This window comes from Amphibalanus amphitrite, unplaced genomic scaffold (genome assembly GCF_019059575.1).
Source record: "Amphibalanus amphitrite isolate SeventyFive unplaced genomic scaffold, NRLGWU_Aamphi_draft 000004F_arrow, whole genome shotgun sequence".
Lineage (NCBI taxonomy): Eukaryota > Metazoa > Arthropoda > Thecostraca > Balanomorpha > Balanidae > Amphibalanus > Amphibalanus amphitrite.
In genome coordinates, this window is record NW_024881501.1 from 1,936,156 (window position 1) to 1,953,139 (window position 16,984).

General features: G+C 50.2%; 1 protein-coding gene across 3 annotated transcripts; it reads left to right on the plus strand.

Moving 5' to 3' along the window:
• The first annotated feature begins 9,833 nt into the window (after positions 1-9,833).
• LOC122377400 lies at positions 9,834-13,676 on the plus strand. 3 transcript variants are annotated; one of them, XM_043357413.1, is made up of 3 exons: positions 9,834-12,846; positions 12,912-12,996; positions 13,053-13,676. In XM_043357413.1, the coding sequence occupies exons 1-3, from the start codon at positions 12,183-12,185 to the stop codon at positions 13,213-13,215; spliced, it is 912 nt and encodes a 303-aa protein (XP_043213348.1). In that variant the 5' UTR covers positions 9,834-12,182; the 3' UTR covers positions 13,216-13,676. The 3 variants fall into 3 exon arrangements, with proteins under 3 accessions (XP_043213348.1, XP_043213341.1, XP_043213332.1); XM_043357406.1 differs by having other exon boundaries at positions 12,912-12,974; positions 13,031-13,676; XM_043357397.1 differs by having other exon boundaries at positions 12,912-13,676.
• Positions 13,677-16,984: the final 3,308 nt, after the last annotated feature.

Below are 16,984 nucleotides of genomic sequence, written 5' to 3' on the forward strand. Positions count from 1 at the left end.
CATCCGTAATGTGCTGCCACCTACAACACACACTGCTCAACACCTAGCTACACCGATCAACCCTCAGCCAAGAGGTCGCTGTGATCGGCCCTTAGCCCATCTAAACAGCGCTTACACTCCCCCCTTCAGCCCTGCTGAAACCTATCATAGCGCTCCCTAACTACGCACACAACTCCTCCATTCGCAGCTAAGTGAGCAAAAAAAAAAAAACATGGGGAAACAACTCTACAGCTTCCAACTCGGGAGAAAATGGTAACCCCCAAAGGGAGAACGGAAACTGACTTCATATTTACTACCTACAGACAATGCGCTCACCGTACAACCGGCGGCACACCTGCGCACCACCCCCGATACTTACCACTCCAAGTCCGTACTCTGTATCAAAACTAACTTATGCACAGGTCTCAAATAAGACGAGGTGCCGGTTTTCACCACCGCCTTCCTAACTAGCCCGTCCTTACCTGGAATCGTCCTGACGACTCTGCCCATCTTCCACTGACCTCGTGGAACATCAGGGTCTACCAGCAAAACTACATCCCCATCCGTCACGTTCCGCGAGGCGCTCGTCCATTTCTGCCTCTTTTGCAACGTGGGCAGAAATTCATCCCTGAACCTTATCCAAAACTGTCCCGCTAAATATTGTACCTGACGCCACCTGCGGCGGGAGAAGGAATCTGCATCGGAATAATCCCCGGCCATCAGATGCCCACCAGCGCGGAGGAGAAGGAGGTGGGCGGGAGTCAGCGGCTCAAGATTACCCGAACTCGTCGAAATATACGTCAGAGGACGATTATTCAAAATAGCCTCTACCTCGCAGAAGAGAGTACGGAGCGTCTCTTCATCCACTCTTTCCTGCACCGGCATACTGTTCCAGACCTTACGAAAGGTACGTATCTGCCTCTCTGTGAAGCCACCGAAGTGAGATCCAGTCGGCGGGTTAAATTTCCAATCTATCCCCTCGGCGAGTGCTGCACGCTGCAAATGCTCCCTGTCAAGACCCTGCAGCGCCTCCCTAAGCTCTCGCTCTGCACCGACTAGATTAGTACCCATGTCCGACACAACATACCTCACTGGCCCTCGCCGCGCAGCGATTCTACGGATGGCGTTTATCATGGAGTCCGACCGTAATGAATCGAGCAACTCGACATGTACTCCCCTGGTTACCATACAGGTACACATCAGACCATACCGAAGTCTCTCCCCCCGTCCAGACTTTACCGCTATCGGCCCAAATACATCTAACCCTACATAAGAAAAGGCAGGAGTCTCCGGAGTCACACGCTCTGACGGTAAGTCGGCCATCAACTGCTGCTGCGGGCGTGAGTTCACTCGCCGACACACGACGCATGAACGCAACATCTGCCTGATCTCTGCGCTCGCCCCTATAACCCAATACCGTTCCCGCAGCTTCCAAAACGTGTGATCTCTTCCCTGATGCCCCACAGAGCAATGAGCATCGCGAATAAGCAAACGAGACACATGGTGTTTACGAGGCAGTATGACAGGATGCTTTAACCTCTCTGAAACCGAAAGTGATTCACCTATACGGCCTCCGACTACCAACAGACCACCCTTAACGCACGGGCGCAGCTGCGACAGCGGATGATCACGCCTCACCTTCACAGGACCCTCCACGTCGAGACTCGGGAAATCAACCGCACCTCTCTGAACATGACGAACTATGGCCACCTCTGCACTCTCCAGATCGGCCACAGTAAGACTGCGCTCAGGCGCCACTGCCCTGGCCCTCAGGCCCCGTCTCTTGGCGAGAACGTACCTGCGATACTCGCCAGACTTGATGACATCACAAAACCTGCGAAACCAAGCAACGGCTTTCTTCAGCCGATAGAACGAAGAATAATGTCTGACGAGAGAGTCAGTAGGACTATCTGTCCGATCAGACAGCCCAACCTGACCAACACAAGCAGAGACCTTTACCTCATCCTCGGGCAACTCCACGGCGACTGACGGCTCCTCCGGCCAGCTGTCCTTGTCTTGTGAGAGGAAACCTGGTCCCTCCAGCCATGGCCGCAAAGTACCAGGTCGGGCGCCCCGAGACCCAACATCAGCCGGGTTCGACTTCGACGGCACATATGCCCAGTCCGCGACCTCCGTGGCTGAACGTATCTGTGACAACCGATTGGCTGCAAAGGTCCTAAGTCTAGAGGTCCTATTTCTAATCCAGCTAAGAACTATCAAACTATCTGTCCACAGTCTGACGCTGTCCAGCTCCATGGCCATCTCCCGGATCAACAACTGCTTGATCCTTACGGCGAGTGTCGCCGCGGTGAGCTCTAGCCGAGGAACTGTCTGAACACACCGGATCGGGTTCACTCGTGCCTTACCAAATACGAACCCAACAGAAACCTCCCTGCCACCACTCAACGTCTCTACCTCTCTTCTCACATAGGCCACCGCCGCGTGAGCCACCTCACTTGCATCCGCGAAGATATGCAGCTCCGTCCTCAGAACTACGCCAGGGGGCCCGGAGATGTCCCTGTCTAAACGAACCGAATCCAGCTGCCTGGCCTCGGACAGCCACTGTGCCCACTCGTCAGCGAGCTCATCGGGTATCATGTCATCCCAGCTGCAAGATAAAGAGCACAATCTCTGTAACAGCGCTTACCAACCAAAGTCACTGGTGCGATAATCCCCAACGGATCGAAAATCGAACTCACCGTGGACAGGATTCCCCGACGTGAGACCGGCCTGTCCCCCTTAGTGAAGTCAAAGCAGAATGAATCACCGTTCACTTCCCACTTAAGTCCTAGAGTCCGCTCCGTCATCAACCTATCCTTGTCCAAATCGAGGTCCTTGAGGTTCTTACCCATGTCTTCTTCAGAGATCTCCTTCAGGAATGCTGCACTGTTGCTAGTGAACTTCCGCATGTTGAAGGCACCGCGACCACACAAGGCCTTCAGATCATGAGCCAGTCCAACGGCATCGTCAACAGATGTCACCGCCACTGCAACATCATCAACGTAACTGTTGCGAACCAATACCTCTGCTGCTTCGGGAAACTGCTCAGCTCCCTCTGCTGCGCACTGTCTGAGAGCGAGAGATGCCACACTGCTGCTGGATACGGCCCCAAACACGTGGGACCGCATTTTCCAGACCTCGACCTCTCCATCCAGATCGTCATCACAAAACCAGAGAAACCTCAGCATATCAGAGTCCGATTCTGGGACATGCACCCTATGGTACATGGCCTCTACGTCACACGTGAAGGCAACTGGTCCCTCCCGAAACCTGCAGAGAACCCCCACCAAGGAGTTAGTCAAGTTGGGTCCCCTCTTCAACATGTCGTTCAAACTGACACCATTTGACTGAGCAGCGCAATCAAAAACGACTCGTAGCTTACACTTCTCAGTCTCCTGCACCCCGTGGTGCGGAAGATACCAGACTGGCTGGCTGCATACCTCGTCATCCGGCACCCTGATGGCGTAGCCGTCCCGATCCAACGAACGAATGATCTCTCGATAGCTCTCAAAGTACTTTGGATCCCTCTTGAACTTCCCACGCAGGGACTCGAACCGTCTCCTCGCTGTGGGAAGGCTGTCAGGAATGTCTTCCAACTGGTTCCTGGGCAGTGCCACCTCGTAGTGCCCCTCATCATCTTTACGAATGGTGGCCTTGACCTCCACCAACCACTCCTGGTCATTTACCGATAGCGCCTCGGAGTCATCCGAAGTGTCCTTAAACTCTGCCTCGTACATGCTATGAAACATGTCAGTGAGGTCACTCTGTTTACTCGCTCGGGGTTCTGTCACACGGAGAAAATGCACCACTGCTCGCGAGTCACACTCACCTTCAACTCCTGGGCACCGAGGACCGATCACATACCACCCAAGACAGGTTTTCACCCCGCAAGGTCCGCTTCCTTCCTCAGGATGCCGTACCTCCTGAGCCACCAAAAGTTGTGCGGCATTTGAGCCAATCATTAGCTCTACCGGAGCGTCCAAGCCACGCATCGGTATACCGACCAGATGTGGCCATCTCTCCAAATCCTCCGAGTGACACCCATCCTGCCTCGAGACAGGGATCTGGTCGAGAGTGAATAGCGGTGGCAGAGGAAACGTCTCGTCAGAGGAAGTGGGACCAACTTTAGCTCCGTCCACCACCGCCGACTTAACCTGCTGATGACTAGACGCTTCTTGGATGGTGGCCAGATCACGTGCTGAAGTCAGGACCGCATCGATTGTCGGCTGCGAAACGCATGGCCACTCTCTTTGCCTCTGAACGCCTGCCTGTTCTAAATAGGCCAAGAATCCGGGTCTGATTCGCCTTAAAATCAGCCTGCAGCCATGTCGGTTTTGCTCTGAGTATTTACCTGCTCTAGAATGTCTAAAATCTGGATCTGATTCGCCTTCAAGTCAGCCAAGTCGGTCTTTATACTCTGCAACAATTAAGTTGTAGCTGTTCCCCGCTGAGATAGGACAGATCCAAGGCTAGGATGGCTGGGCGAGGTGCAGGACGTCATATCGACTATAATGAAATGCACCCACCTCCCCCTCACGCCTGACTTGCTCGGGTGCCAGAGCCAGAGGGCTGCTCGGATCCGGACGCCAGGCTGAACTTGAAGGCTGCCAACATGTTGGCAGCACTGTCAGTCACAAGAACGGACACCTTGCCCTCGAGCTCGTATTCTTCGATCGTCTCTTCGTAGGCGGCGAGAATGTTGGCCGCCTTGTGCCGCTCCGGGGAACGCCTGTAATGGCAATAGGCAACACCATGTGGAATTATGTTATCACTAGTCTGTCAGCGAATTGTTCAAAGGGGAAGCTAAGAACATCATAATGAGTTGCGATGATGGTGATGCCTACTTTCAGCCCATCTCGGATGATACATAATCAATGCATTTTTATTATTTTAATTAGTTGAAATGTGAAATAAGAAGGATAACATCGCTTACTTGAAGGCCAGCAGGTGCGACTCCAGTTTGGCCTGTGGCTCTGGGGTCACAAAGTGCACCGTCATGCCCAAGAAGGCGACAAGTTTCCGGCTGCTCCAGAGGCTCATGGTGAGGCACACGGTGCTGTCTCTTGGCAGGAAGAAAAGAGTCTTCTTAAGCGCAGCTTTCTTGCCCTCTGCGAGGGACAGCAGCTGTTGTCGCACGAAGCGTCTCACCGGGGACTGGGTACCTGTGAGCATATGACATGACATAAAGGGAAGGAGTTATAATGAACTTTGTAACTAATTGCACTTTCTCTACAACTACAGCCATGGATCACAATTTGTTGGCAAGAACAGGGAATGCGCAGTTGGATCTACAAACATGTTATAGCCAATGGTTATAGGTACCCAAACACTATCTATATTCCACTTATTTGAAGTTGGCGTAAGGCCAGAAACATTGGGCCAGAACGAAAAACACTTGTTTAAGTTTAAGAGAAATTACCCAAACACTCATTCACACACACCCTTTCTGAGCCTTTTACATCAGACAGGCTGGCTGCAGGGCACCATTTGCATCTGAAACAACTCGAGATTTGCTAGTAGATATTTGGAATAACTTGAGAGTGGATATATTAATGAATTGGATCATTGCACTGCAAAATCTTGAAAATAGCCCCTGCAGATTCCTTATGTAATAGCATCATGGTCCTATTCCTGTGACATGATGTATACTGCCAACCTAAAAAGAAACCAAACAAAAGATGACATTCACACAATTTACATGAGCAATGAGCATGACACCGACATGAATGAGCCGAGATACACTTGCAGGGAACGTCCCACCTTTATGACGACAAACTAAACTGAGATAGCAGTTGTGTACTGTGTAGCTGTGGTATCGTGATCCTGTGTTGGGAACTTTCCATCATGCCGTGCCTGTGTGCGCCGGGCGGCGCCGGCCGAGTAGCGCGGGCGCGGACTCGAGCGCGCGGACCAATCGGCAGCCGCCACGACCGCGGTGACCCCGCCGAGCTGACCGGCGCGGCGGTCGGGTCAGACAGTGCGTGCGGTGCGGCCGGTCGAGGCTGATGTGTTCTTTCTTGGCGCTTATTTGAACTCTTTCGTTACGTATTTCATTCTTGCTTTTACGTTAATATACTACAGTAGCTGTGGTAGAAAGGTAAACATCAGCATTCATCCACTAGGTGCATTGACTGCAAACTACAAAGTGTCTATTAGCAAAATCTAGCGGAAACTAGGGCTCAGAAATATCACAAGTTTTAACGTAGAAGCCAAAATTGCTCTGTATTTGAATTATGGAAGAAAGCATCAATTTAGCATAGACGTGTACAAACAAAAGAATATGTTCGTGAAAAGTCACTAGATAAATTTTTGAAGTGCGAGTCTCAGCACAAGGAATCTGATTGGCTGGAGGAGCTGTGATGTAATGATGAAAATTAACGGGAAATGTTGATTTATAGCAAAAATAGCCAATAGGCAATCGCTTAAGCTGGTTTTACCTTTTCTGTGAAGTTCATAGCATGCTTTACTGATCAGTATTCCAAACACGGAATGAAAGGTGGGATGTTTCCTTTCACCGAATTTTGCATTAAAGGGAAACTATCACCTTTTTTCATTTTTATAAGATTGCACAATTCGAATTTCTGTGTCGTTCTGTGCAGGTTTCAGACTTACCGGATTCTTCACACGCGATCTTTCGATAAATCAGAGGCGCTTGCGAGTCTAAAATAGTACGTGCGAAAAGTCTTCATCACTATTTTCATGATGGCCGACGGCGAAACTGTCACTTTGAATGGCGCACTTCATACATCTATCACGCAATTTCCGAAGGCAAGCTACAACGTTATTTTTTCAATATAAGCCTCACGCCCGTTCCACATTTAAAGAAAAAGGCAAAAATTGATGCCAACACACAACCAAATACCTTCGTACCATACCCGAACGTTGAATCTCGTCAACCCGGCATTGTTTACCTACTTTTGCGGCGTATCGATTCGCCGGGTCCAAAGCCGGGAATTCCGGCGCCAACGCTGAGTGAATGGTGCTAATGTGGCGCTAATCTCCAAAGCCACAGCATCGGCGAATCGATTTCTGCTTTCTTTTTGCAGAATGAAAAATGCGAAACGCCAATGGTTTTTGAAAACAATTTAAACTGGTAATACATTCAGAATTTTCATAACCTAGGATGATATTATTATGTTGATATTCGGCAAAATCGTAAATTAACTTTTGATTTGAAGTTTCGTAGGGAAGCTCCGATTTCACGCGATTCAAATATTGTAGGAGCGGGGCCAGTTGAACCACTTTTTATATATTGACATGCACAGCGAGATCTAGTTGTCATATCGAAAAATGCACAATGCCATGAAAAAATATGCTCTTTTGGCTTTATTTTAAGATATGTAAAATTATGTTTCAAACATATATTGCTGCCAAATGCATGCTTACAAAACAGCTCTACGCCCGTTTCAAATGACCCCGATGCGAGGGTCAATTGAACCAGCCCATGGGGTCAATTGCACCTATCCTTAACAATGGTATGTTTTCCTCTTTAAAGGTAGACTGCCACCTTTTTTCCACAAAACGGTTTTCCCGCTCATTCTCTCTACCTTCTTTTGCCTCGGTGTTTTCATCTGAGCTAGTCGCCATCGAGAAGGCTCTGTGTTTTATCGAGGTGTCGGACGGCCTTTCTTACTTGATTTTATCGGACTCCCTAAGTAGCCTTTTGGCGTTACGGAGTTTTAATCCAGTTGACCCGATCGTTCAAGACATTTTAGCTCGACTTCAGTCAGTGGAACAATCGGGAAAATTTGTTCAGTTCTGCTGGATTCCCAGCCACGTCGGCATACACGGCAACGAGCTGGCAGATGCGGCCGCGAGGCGCGCGGCCGCAGCCTCCTGCACTCGACGTCTGCCATTGCCGGCGCGTGACCTTTATTCGGCTGTGCGATCTTTCATTCTCTCTGAGTGGCAGGCAGAGTGGAGCCTACGTGGAGGCGGAAAGCTCCGTGAGGTGAAGCCGACTTTGGAGCCATGGAGGTCTTGCTTGCAAGACAACCGGTCCAACGAGGTGATCTTGTGCAGGCTCCGAATCGGCCATACATATGCCACGCATGGCCACCTCCTCCGCGGAGACGAGCAGGCCATCTGCAACGGTTGTTCCGCGCCTCTTACCGTCGCTCACGTGCTCTTATCTTGTCCACTTTTAGAACCAGACCGGACGCGCTACCTCGGCCGCATCGCTCCGGGCACCACTGTCCGCCACCTGCTGGGTGACGAGTCACCCTGGGTTTTATCTGGCAACATCTTTTCCTTTATCCGTGCAGTCAAATTCCAAGCGATTTACTCGACCTGACCCAAATCCTCTCTAGTCTCCTTGTCTAGTCAGTTGTCTATTACGACGCTCTTGCGTTGTTTTATTTTACCCTGTCTTCTTTATAAAGTCTTTTACTTTCTAGTCTTGATATCTAGAAAGTTTCTTCTTTTGAAACACTTGTTTTACTAGCGCGACGTTATGGGCGCAAAATGACCTTTGCAGTCGACGCGCCCGAAAGCCCCAATAAACAAACAAACAACAAACACAAAACGGTTTTCACTAGAGCTGAGCCACCTATGTCCCAGACTGAAGTCGGTTTTCCGAAATTCGAACCCGTTTGCGAGAAATCGGAGACCAAAGTTCAGTTTGATGCCATTTTTTTAGTCCAAGAAAACCGACATCTCTACTGTTTATCGATAACTTTGAAACATGAATTTTCTTATCTTTTGGTAAATATATGTCAAAACTTTGATTGTTTCGAGATCAGAGAAGAATTTTGGAGTGTCAAAATAAAAGTTAAACTTATATATTCAGTAGTTCATTTTTTCCAAAAAAGTGTGGGAAATGGGGTTTAACATGGGCCAGACCCATTCAAAATGAGCCATGATTTTTAAATGTTTTACGAACTTAAATGCAAAATAAATTAAACATGGCCAATTTCTTATGAAATCATATATTAGTAAATCATAAAATACCTTACTTTTTCAAATAGAATGTAATAATCTTATGACCTTGAAGTCTAGTGATGTGTAAACATTGTCGCTAGACATTAACCGATTGATAATTGTATGATAATTGACAATTTTTTTCGCGATTCACGTGATGATACTTTGTCAGGTGAATTCTAAAATTTTGTTTTGTCTAGGCAATAAATCATAGGCCGATCTGAGAAAACTTTTTGAAGGTGGCAGTCTTCCTTTAAGGCCACTTTCTTAAGGAGATATTTTGTCCGGTTTACTTTTCCAAATGCTACATTCAATAGGTCGTTGGAAAGCTAAAAGTGCAACGTTCCTCATAATAGGTGACATAAAGTACATAGACTATGGTAAAATGGGCGGATGAGGAAAATGAGAAATATCTCAGGCTATAGTGTGCTTTCAAGCAAAAGGCTGGAGAAAAAGGGGTCAAAAATTGAGCTCTATTAAACTACTATTTCAGTTTAAAAGCTCATTCCAAAGGTGGACTATTTCCTTTAATGTTTACAGCCCCTGAACAATAACCATTGCAAAGGTCACCGGGGTCCATTGAAACGGCCTGTGGCCCTGTTTCAACTGACCCTCAGAGAAGCGTTTCAATTGACCCCATTCGCTCCCGCCATCTCGCACGCGCCGTAAAGCACATGTCAAACGAGCTGGAGGGACGGCATCATGCTGAATGAAGGGCCAAATAAGGTGTTATTCCGGAGCCAGGAGTTCTTCTTTCAGCAAACAAAGGTATATGAGATATCACAAAATATTCATAAAAACGATTTCTCCCAAACGCCCCTCAAAAACACAAAAACAAGTGTGAAATCAAAATTACCGTCCGTTTGCCGCCCAAACGCCGTTGGCAAAGGAAGTGGTCGAGCGCGGATGCGCAGTGGTGTCGGCAACGCCATATGTTGCATACTGTTGAAAATAAAGCCATGTTTCATCTGACCCCGTGTTTCAACTGGCCCCGCTCTCCCCTAATAGTTGAGGAATCTGGTGGGTTTTACCGTAAAAATAGTACAAAAAGTAGGTGAAATCCCAATTTCAACATTAAATTACTCGTGACTCAGACCGAATTTCGAAAATCTGATTTCAGTTTCGTAAAGTGGAGTGCTGATTCTACCAAATATCAAATTTTGTATTTTAGCTGACAATTTACCTTTAAACAAATTTCACATAATTATCCATACTCGACCATCAAGTCTGTGCAGGTTTTTTGAAGCTTTAGTTTCCCAGTTCTGCTCAGCTCTTCAAGGGAAAAGAGGAAAAGAGGCTGTCGATCCGGTGACAAGACGTGACGTGACTGACTATTGCAGTGACGTGACGGTGGTGTTGACGTGACGTCCACCGCGTCACACCGTTAGCAGGAGACGCAGCGTTCTGGCCTTTCGTTCTGGCACAGCAACATGTTTGCACTTGGCCTTTGAACCTGCACCTGCAGCACAGTCAGAGTTGCTGTTGCAAACTGTCCCATGTTTGTTGACCACAACCTTGGATACCCAGCCAGCATTGCTGGTCTGGGCCAGATCTGGTTTCCTTTTGGCTAGCCCCGGCACTCTTGCTGTGGCGGAAGTGCGGGGAAGGTCTGGAGCTCTACTGGTGCTGACACAAGATACCAGTGCTCACCCGGAGCACCGCCGTACTTCAGCCGTACGAGCCGTGCCGCACGAGAGCCGGACTAAAGCCATAGAGCGCCGGTGCACTGCCGGTGCTAGCCAGACCATGCCAAAGTTGGCCGGAGCGAGGCCGGACCCCGGCCGTAGTTCACCCAGAGTAAGCCGAACCAGTGCCAGAGCATGGCCGATCCGCGCTGGAGCCTGCCGGACTTGAGCCCATTGAAATATGGTCGGGCCCTGGCATGGGCCACATCTGGCCGTAGTAAACAGAGGCAGTGCCAGGAAATGTTCTCGGAGGGTAGCTTCAGGGGCGGAGCCAGGCATTCGAAAACGGGGTGCACCGTACAGTTGTACACTAGGTAGCATACCATAGCATTTAGGTACCGATGTATTACTCAACGCAATCGAGTGACACATGCACAATGCACATCACAGGCACTCGAATGAGAGCGCCCGCTCCTCTCCCTCGCGCTGAGGGGAACCACCGTTAACAACTGAAGCCTTCCGCGATAGTGATGGTGGCCTCCTCCCTCTCCAAACTGAGCTGACTCGCTAGGCGAGCAGTGACAAAACACCCTGAGCTGCCCTGGTCTAGAAAAGCGTTAGTCTAGAGCTCCTTCCCAGTCTTATCCACCAGCCTTACAGCCACCACCGGCATCCACGGACATTGACCTCTGATACCCTTCAATCCAACTCCAGCACTGACCACCTTTGGAGTGACCGGCTCAACCTCTGGGCTGGAAGGGTTCTGCTGAACTGCGTTCACGTGCAACAGAGTTGCGTGTCTGCCCCCAAAAATGTCACATAGCGGACGGGACGTGCATGCACTGGCGAGAAGTCCAGGCAGCAGGCAGCCAAAACAGAGCCGCCTTTGAAACAAAAAAGCCTTCCGCTCCTCAAGCGGCTTCCAGCGCAGCTGGTCACACCTGTCTGTTGCTTCTGGGTGGTGATTTCGCACAATTTGTAGGCTCCGATGTTTGTATCTGCTGCACTAGTTTGTATCTGCACACTGCTGAGAAATATCACGTCAGAGGCGCGCTAGCGATTTCTGACAGCAATCTCTATATTTCCATTGTGGGTTTGGAAGTGTCAGTTATTGTTTATTGGCTATGCTTTGATGTGTTTTCTGACTTTTACTGGGTCGCAACTGCCACCACGAATACTTCCAAGATGCCCTCAGACTGGCCACAGACCCAGGAAAGGCCGAGCACCGGCTCCTCTTTGGTGACTCGCTGTCGCTGCCCCATAGCCTGGGTGTACTGCGAAGGCACATTTCACGCTATATGGCATGGGTGCACATGTTACATCACACTTGTCCTGTATCATTTGTTCTGTTACATTTCTTATATATCGTTTAAATATCATCGGATGCTTAACCGACAAAGGTAGAGGGCAATGTCCATTGTACACGTGCCTCTTCCGGGTCCCGAGGGAAGTGTGACTCCAGTGCCGCCCCAGCAGCTGCACCACTGCCCCGCACGGGTGAGCGGTGCGGCGCCCGACCGGGCACATCCACTGCAGCGCCTGACCTGGGACCGCTGAGGGCGCCGCAGATGCCCATCCGCATCCGGCGGGGCTGTCAGGGCAAAACAATGTCAAGGATTTCGACCAGAATGTTAGACTCGAATACGCACGCACACATACATGACACGGCTACAGGGAAATGCTCACATCGATCAAGCACGGGAAGGGAAAAGGACAGCCTGTGCCAGACACTCTGAAACACTGTTCCCCATATGCACACGAGGCTTCGTCTGGTTATTGAAGAGTCAGACTGGGAAGGTGAGAGAAGACTGCCCCGCTGCCGGCACCCCGACACTCGACACCGTTTCCTTCCCGCTCCCTGAGGGACGGTGCCCGCTCCCACAGGGACGGTACCCGCTCCCAGGACGGTACCCGCTCCCAAAGGGACGGTACCCGCTCCCAAAGGGACGGTACCCGCTCCCAGGACGGTGCCCGCTCCCAGGAGGACGGTACCCGCTCCCAGGACGGTGCCCGCTCCCACAGGGACAGTACCCGCTCCCAGGACGGTGCCCGCTCCCACAGGGACGGTGCCCGCTCCCACAGGGACGGCAGCGCTGGACGAAACGGTTCACACGCCCACACACGCTTCACCTGACCCCGTGGGCTGGGCGACTCCACCACAGGACTATACGGCACTGCATGAGCCTCTATCCGCTATCCTTGTGGCCACCTGTCCCGGTGCCGGGTGTGGGGGGACCGAGGAGGCGCAGCACTTTCCACACCGCCCAATATTCCTCTGTGCCGCGGCCACGGCAGCGAATGTGTTGCACGCCGCTGCTGCCCGTGTCTGTTCAGTTCAGTTCAGTTCAGTTCAGCATATTTTGTTAACCAAGAACAAAAAACATCGTCTGTCTGTCTGTCGTGTCGTGTCTGTGAGTGAGCGGTGGGCGGCGCCGCCGGGAGGGACCGTGGCCGCCACTGTGCGCCGCTCTGAGTCGTGTCTGCCTGTCGTGGCTGTGGGCGAGTGTCCGCCACTGTGCGCCGCTCTGGGTCGTGTCTGTCTGTCGTGGCTGTGGGCGAGTGTCCGCCACTGTGCGCCGCTGCGGCTCGTGCTGAGACCCCGGCCGGCCGCCCTTGCAGTGCTGACGGGGGATCTGTTCCGACGAGCTTACCTTGTAGCGAGAGTGGCGCAGTGACGGCAGTGGCGCAGTGATCGCTGTGGCGCAGTGACGGCAGTGGCGCAGTGACCGCAGTGACGCAGTGACCGCTGTGGCCGCAGTGTGCGGCTCCCAGCGGCTCAGTGTGGATAAGTCGCCGGGTTACACGGCGGGCGCAAACGTTCGCCAATCGGTGGCCGCTAGCGTGACATATCTTGTGGAGTGAGTTCGGGCTGTTTGACCTGAGGGGTGTGCGGCTGGTTTTCGAGATGGGGCATACGTTCGTTTGCAGCGAGGAGACTCACGACGGTTTTGCTGATAACATGAAGTAGCCGTTGGTAGTGCAGTGAATATGATAATTTTTGGTGTATATTAATTGCCCCTGGTTTTAGATATCATGTGTATGTATCATGTGTTATGATGTCGTCGCCCCACCTGCCAAATCGTCAGGTATCTGAATGATGTTCGGGTTGCAATGCAAGTGTGTGCTGTGTCAATATATTGCAAACACCATGCATCTACATCTGTTTAGCGTACCAATCGGGGCTGCGGAGCCAGTCTCTGGGGGGGGGGGGGGGACAGTCAGTTGTAGTTAGAGGCTGACCTGTCTGAGTCAGTCTCTGGGAGGTCGACAGTCAGTTGTGGTTAGAGTCTGACCTGTCTGAGTCAGTCTCTGGGAGGGGTGGGGGGTCGACAGTCAGTTGTAGTTACTGACCTGTCTGAGTCAGTCTCTGGGGAGGGGGGGTCGACAGTCAGTTGTAGTTAGAGTCTGACCTGTCTGAGTCAAATTCATAGGCGTCGACAGACATTTTAGGTTGAGGGGGATCAAGGTTGTTGTGAAATCCTGCTTTTCTAAAGTCGTTGCTGCCTCATTTTATAGGCGATTAAAGCGAGAAGATGACCGACTCATTTTACTTGTTCATTTTATGTTCTGTAACGCATCACGCTGGGGGGCTATTTATAGCCCCCTTCTAACTCCGAAACTACTGGGCCGATTGTCAGAATTCAAACAGTGTCTAATAGCCCATGGACAAACTGTCGAGCGAAACCTAATTTTATCTGCCTCGAGGTCACCGATGACATCACAGGTCAATTCAAAGTAAAAATTATCAACGTTTGCCTTGTTAACTATTTGGGCTCTTGGCCATTATTATAAAGAAAAGAACGGAGGGACGCTCAGTCATTTCTGAGATAAGACGGACTTTGGTTATCACAAAAGGACGAAGACTGAAGGCGGAACCCGTTCAAAGAACGAAGCCAGATTGACGCTACCCCCACTCAAAAGGACGCGTTTCCGTATCATAAAGAGACAAAGACGCCTCTGGTGACGTAAGGCTTTGCGTTGTTCGTGAAAAATAACGCATCAGAAAAAGCGCCTCTCTTCAGCAGCGCTTTTTTACTGCATTGGTACGACGTTTAGCTGTTTGCGAGAGAAACTTGTGCGGAGTTTGTTTTAGGCTACATGTTAATCGATATGTGAACTGTATGACGTTGATCGGGAGTTATTTCACACGAAAATTTGTCAGTTTGACATGTAGACCAAGTACAGGTCTCGCGGGTTTTAGCGGTAGGTTTTGCACCTATAAAATTTAGCGTAGGTACTTCAGGCTATATCTTCGTCGTCTTAAAGGTAGTGTGCCAGCTTTCCTGGACCGTATGGAGTTAATGGCCCAGCTAAGGAGAACCGGATTTTTAGAACTTATCCATACCTTCAAAACTCATGGAAACGTCTTAAATTCTTCAAATTTTGAGTACCCCAGTGCGAAATTCGCCCCGACGGGTTGTCGGTCGTACCCCAACCACATTTCACACCACTATGAACAATAAATGCACACACTGAAATCGCTATTACCGATAGGCTCATCCAATCAAGTTTCGATAAACCCGTTCATCATCATCTCCTGCGGTTTCGAACACGCCTGTTAGGTGGTGCGGTAGACCGCGCCCAAAGCCAGGGCCCCGGTAACGTGAGGTAGCCGAGTCGCGGCAGCGTGCGCTGACCCAAGCCGGGGCCGCGCGTCCTCCCGGTGTCATGTGATAGCCCGGGGCTGCCCGCGGGGATGCGGTAGACCGCGCCCAAAGCTGCGGCCCCGGCTTGGGTCAGCGCACGCTGCCCCGACTCGGCTACCTCACGTTACCGGGGCCCTGGCTTTGGGCGCGGCTTCTGGCTTCTGCTCATACTTTGTGGTGCGGTGGTGGTGCGTCGGGCCGCGCGCTCTGACTTCGGCCAAGAAAAATGCGTCAGCTGATCATTGTCATTTCTGCCACTTTCATGTGGTGAGATGGGGTCATAACTTTAGAGACGGCTGTTTCATATCAATTATTTTACATAAAATAATATTTCAAACCATAACCCTTGCATGTGTAGGGGGGGGGTCGGATGGACCCCCCCATGGTTTTTCGCGAATAACTCGCGTAAAAAGCGGCCGATCGCGACGAAACTTTCAGTACCCTCGCATTGATCAATTTTACACCTACCCTGAAAATTTCATGACCCTGACCCAAATGACCTTTGACCTGTGACCTCTTTTCCGAGACCATGTTTGGCCGGAATCGCGATTTCGCGTATGTCGGCTCGCACTAGCCGCGTGTTTGCAAGCTTTTCGTGGTTTCAAACGTTCAAACATGTGATTTGATGTTACTCCCGTGTGTGTCAAGGTCACCTGAAGGTCAGGTCAGGTCATTGACCTTTGGTGACCTCGGGTGACCTCGGGTCACTTTTTCGAGTTTTACATGTTTCTAGGCTAGTTTTTGGAGCTGAATTCGAATTTAGCAACCATTTGAACATTTACGAAGTAGTTTTGGTGACTTCGTAACATGTTACGAAGCTGTCAGAGGCGGTTGACACGTACTACGAATACCCGTCACGACGCCTACTGGTTGACCTGACCTGACCTGACCCGACCTGGTCTAAATGCTTCAAGACATCATCTGTGATCAAAACTAACACGATATTCGTGATCAGCACCCCGAAAAACCCTTTAGCATCCACACTTTACGACTTTCTAACAGGTCCCGATTTTCCCGACTTTGGGTCATTGACCTGACCTGGAAGGTCAACCAATGACCTAGGACCTTAAAATTGGGTATCATCGGCTTCCTCTCGTCACGGGCAACACGCTCGTTTTTTCCGCGAAGCTCTAGCTCGATCAGGGGCCAAACGGCAAGGGGGAGGGTCCAACCGACCCCCCCCCCCCCCCTACACATTAGAAGCTGGCAAACGCCGCACACATGCGAGGGATAAATTAATGTTCGACAGCCAAATTAAAGAAACAATACCAATACAGACTTACAGTTTAAGTTCGACATTGTGTTGTCTACGATTAGACAGCTGATAACTCATTTCCGTACGTCGTAACTCTATAATGACCTTTGCTTATTGTCACATGTGCGCCGCATTCGCGATTGTTGCCGACGCCTGTTTGCAGGTCAGCCCACTACAGTTGTTATACATATCGAAAAACCGATAAACTTTTAGGCGAAAAAAGCACTATTCCAGGCCCATTTTTCATTTTTTTTTGCGATATTAGGTAAAAACAGAAGCTTCTAATCCTAGGAAAAATAAAATGGGAAATCTTTTAAAGGTGGCACACTACCTTTAAGCTTTTAAGTGTTGAAGATCCCCCTCTGAATGTGTGACGTCAGCGCAGATCTAACGATTTTAAATCTTAAGTTTTACTAAAACGTTTGGTAGCACGTGGTGGTATATGCTGCCTTGCGCGCAACAAGTGCCGCACTTTCAAATAAAGTCGCGGAACAGCGGAGACCCCAAAAAGTAAGCAAAAGTTAAAGTCTTGAAAACCGGTAAATATTTTTGGATGAAAT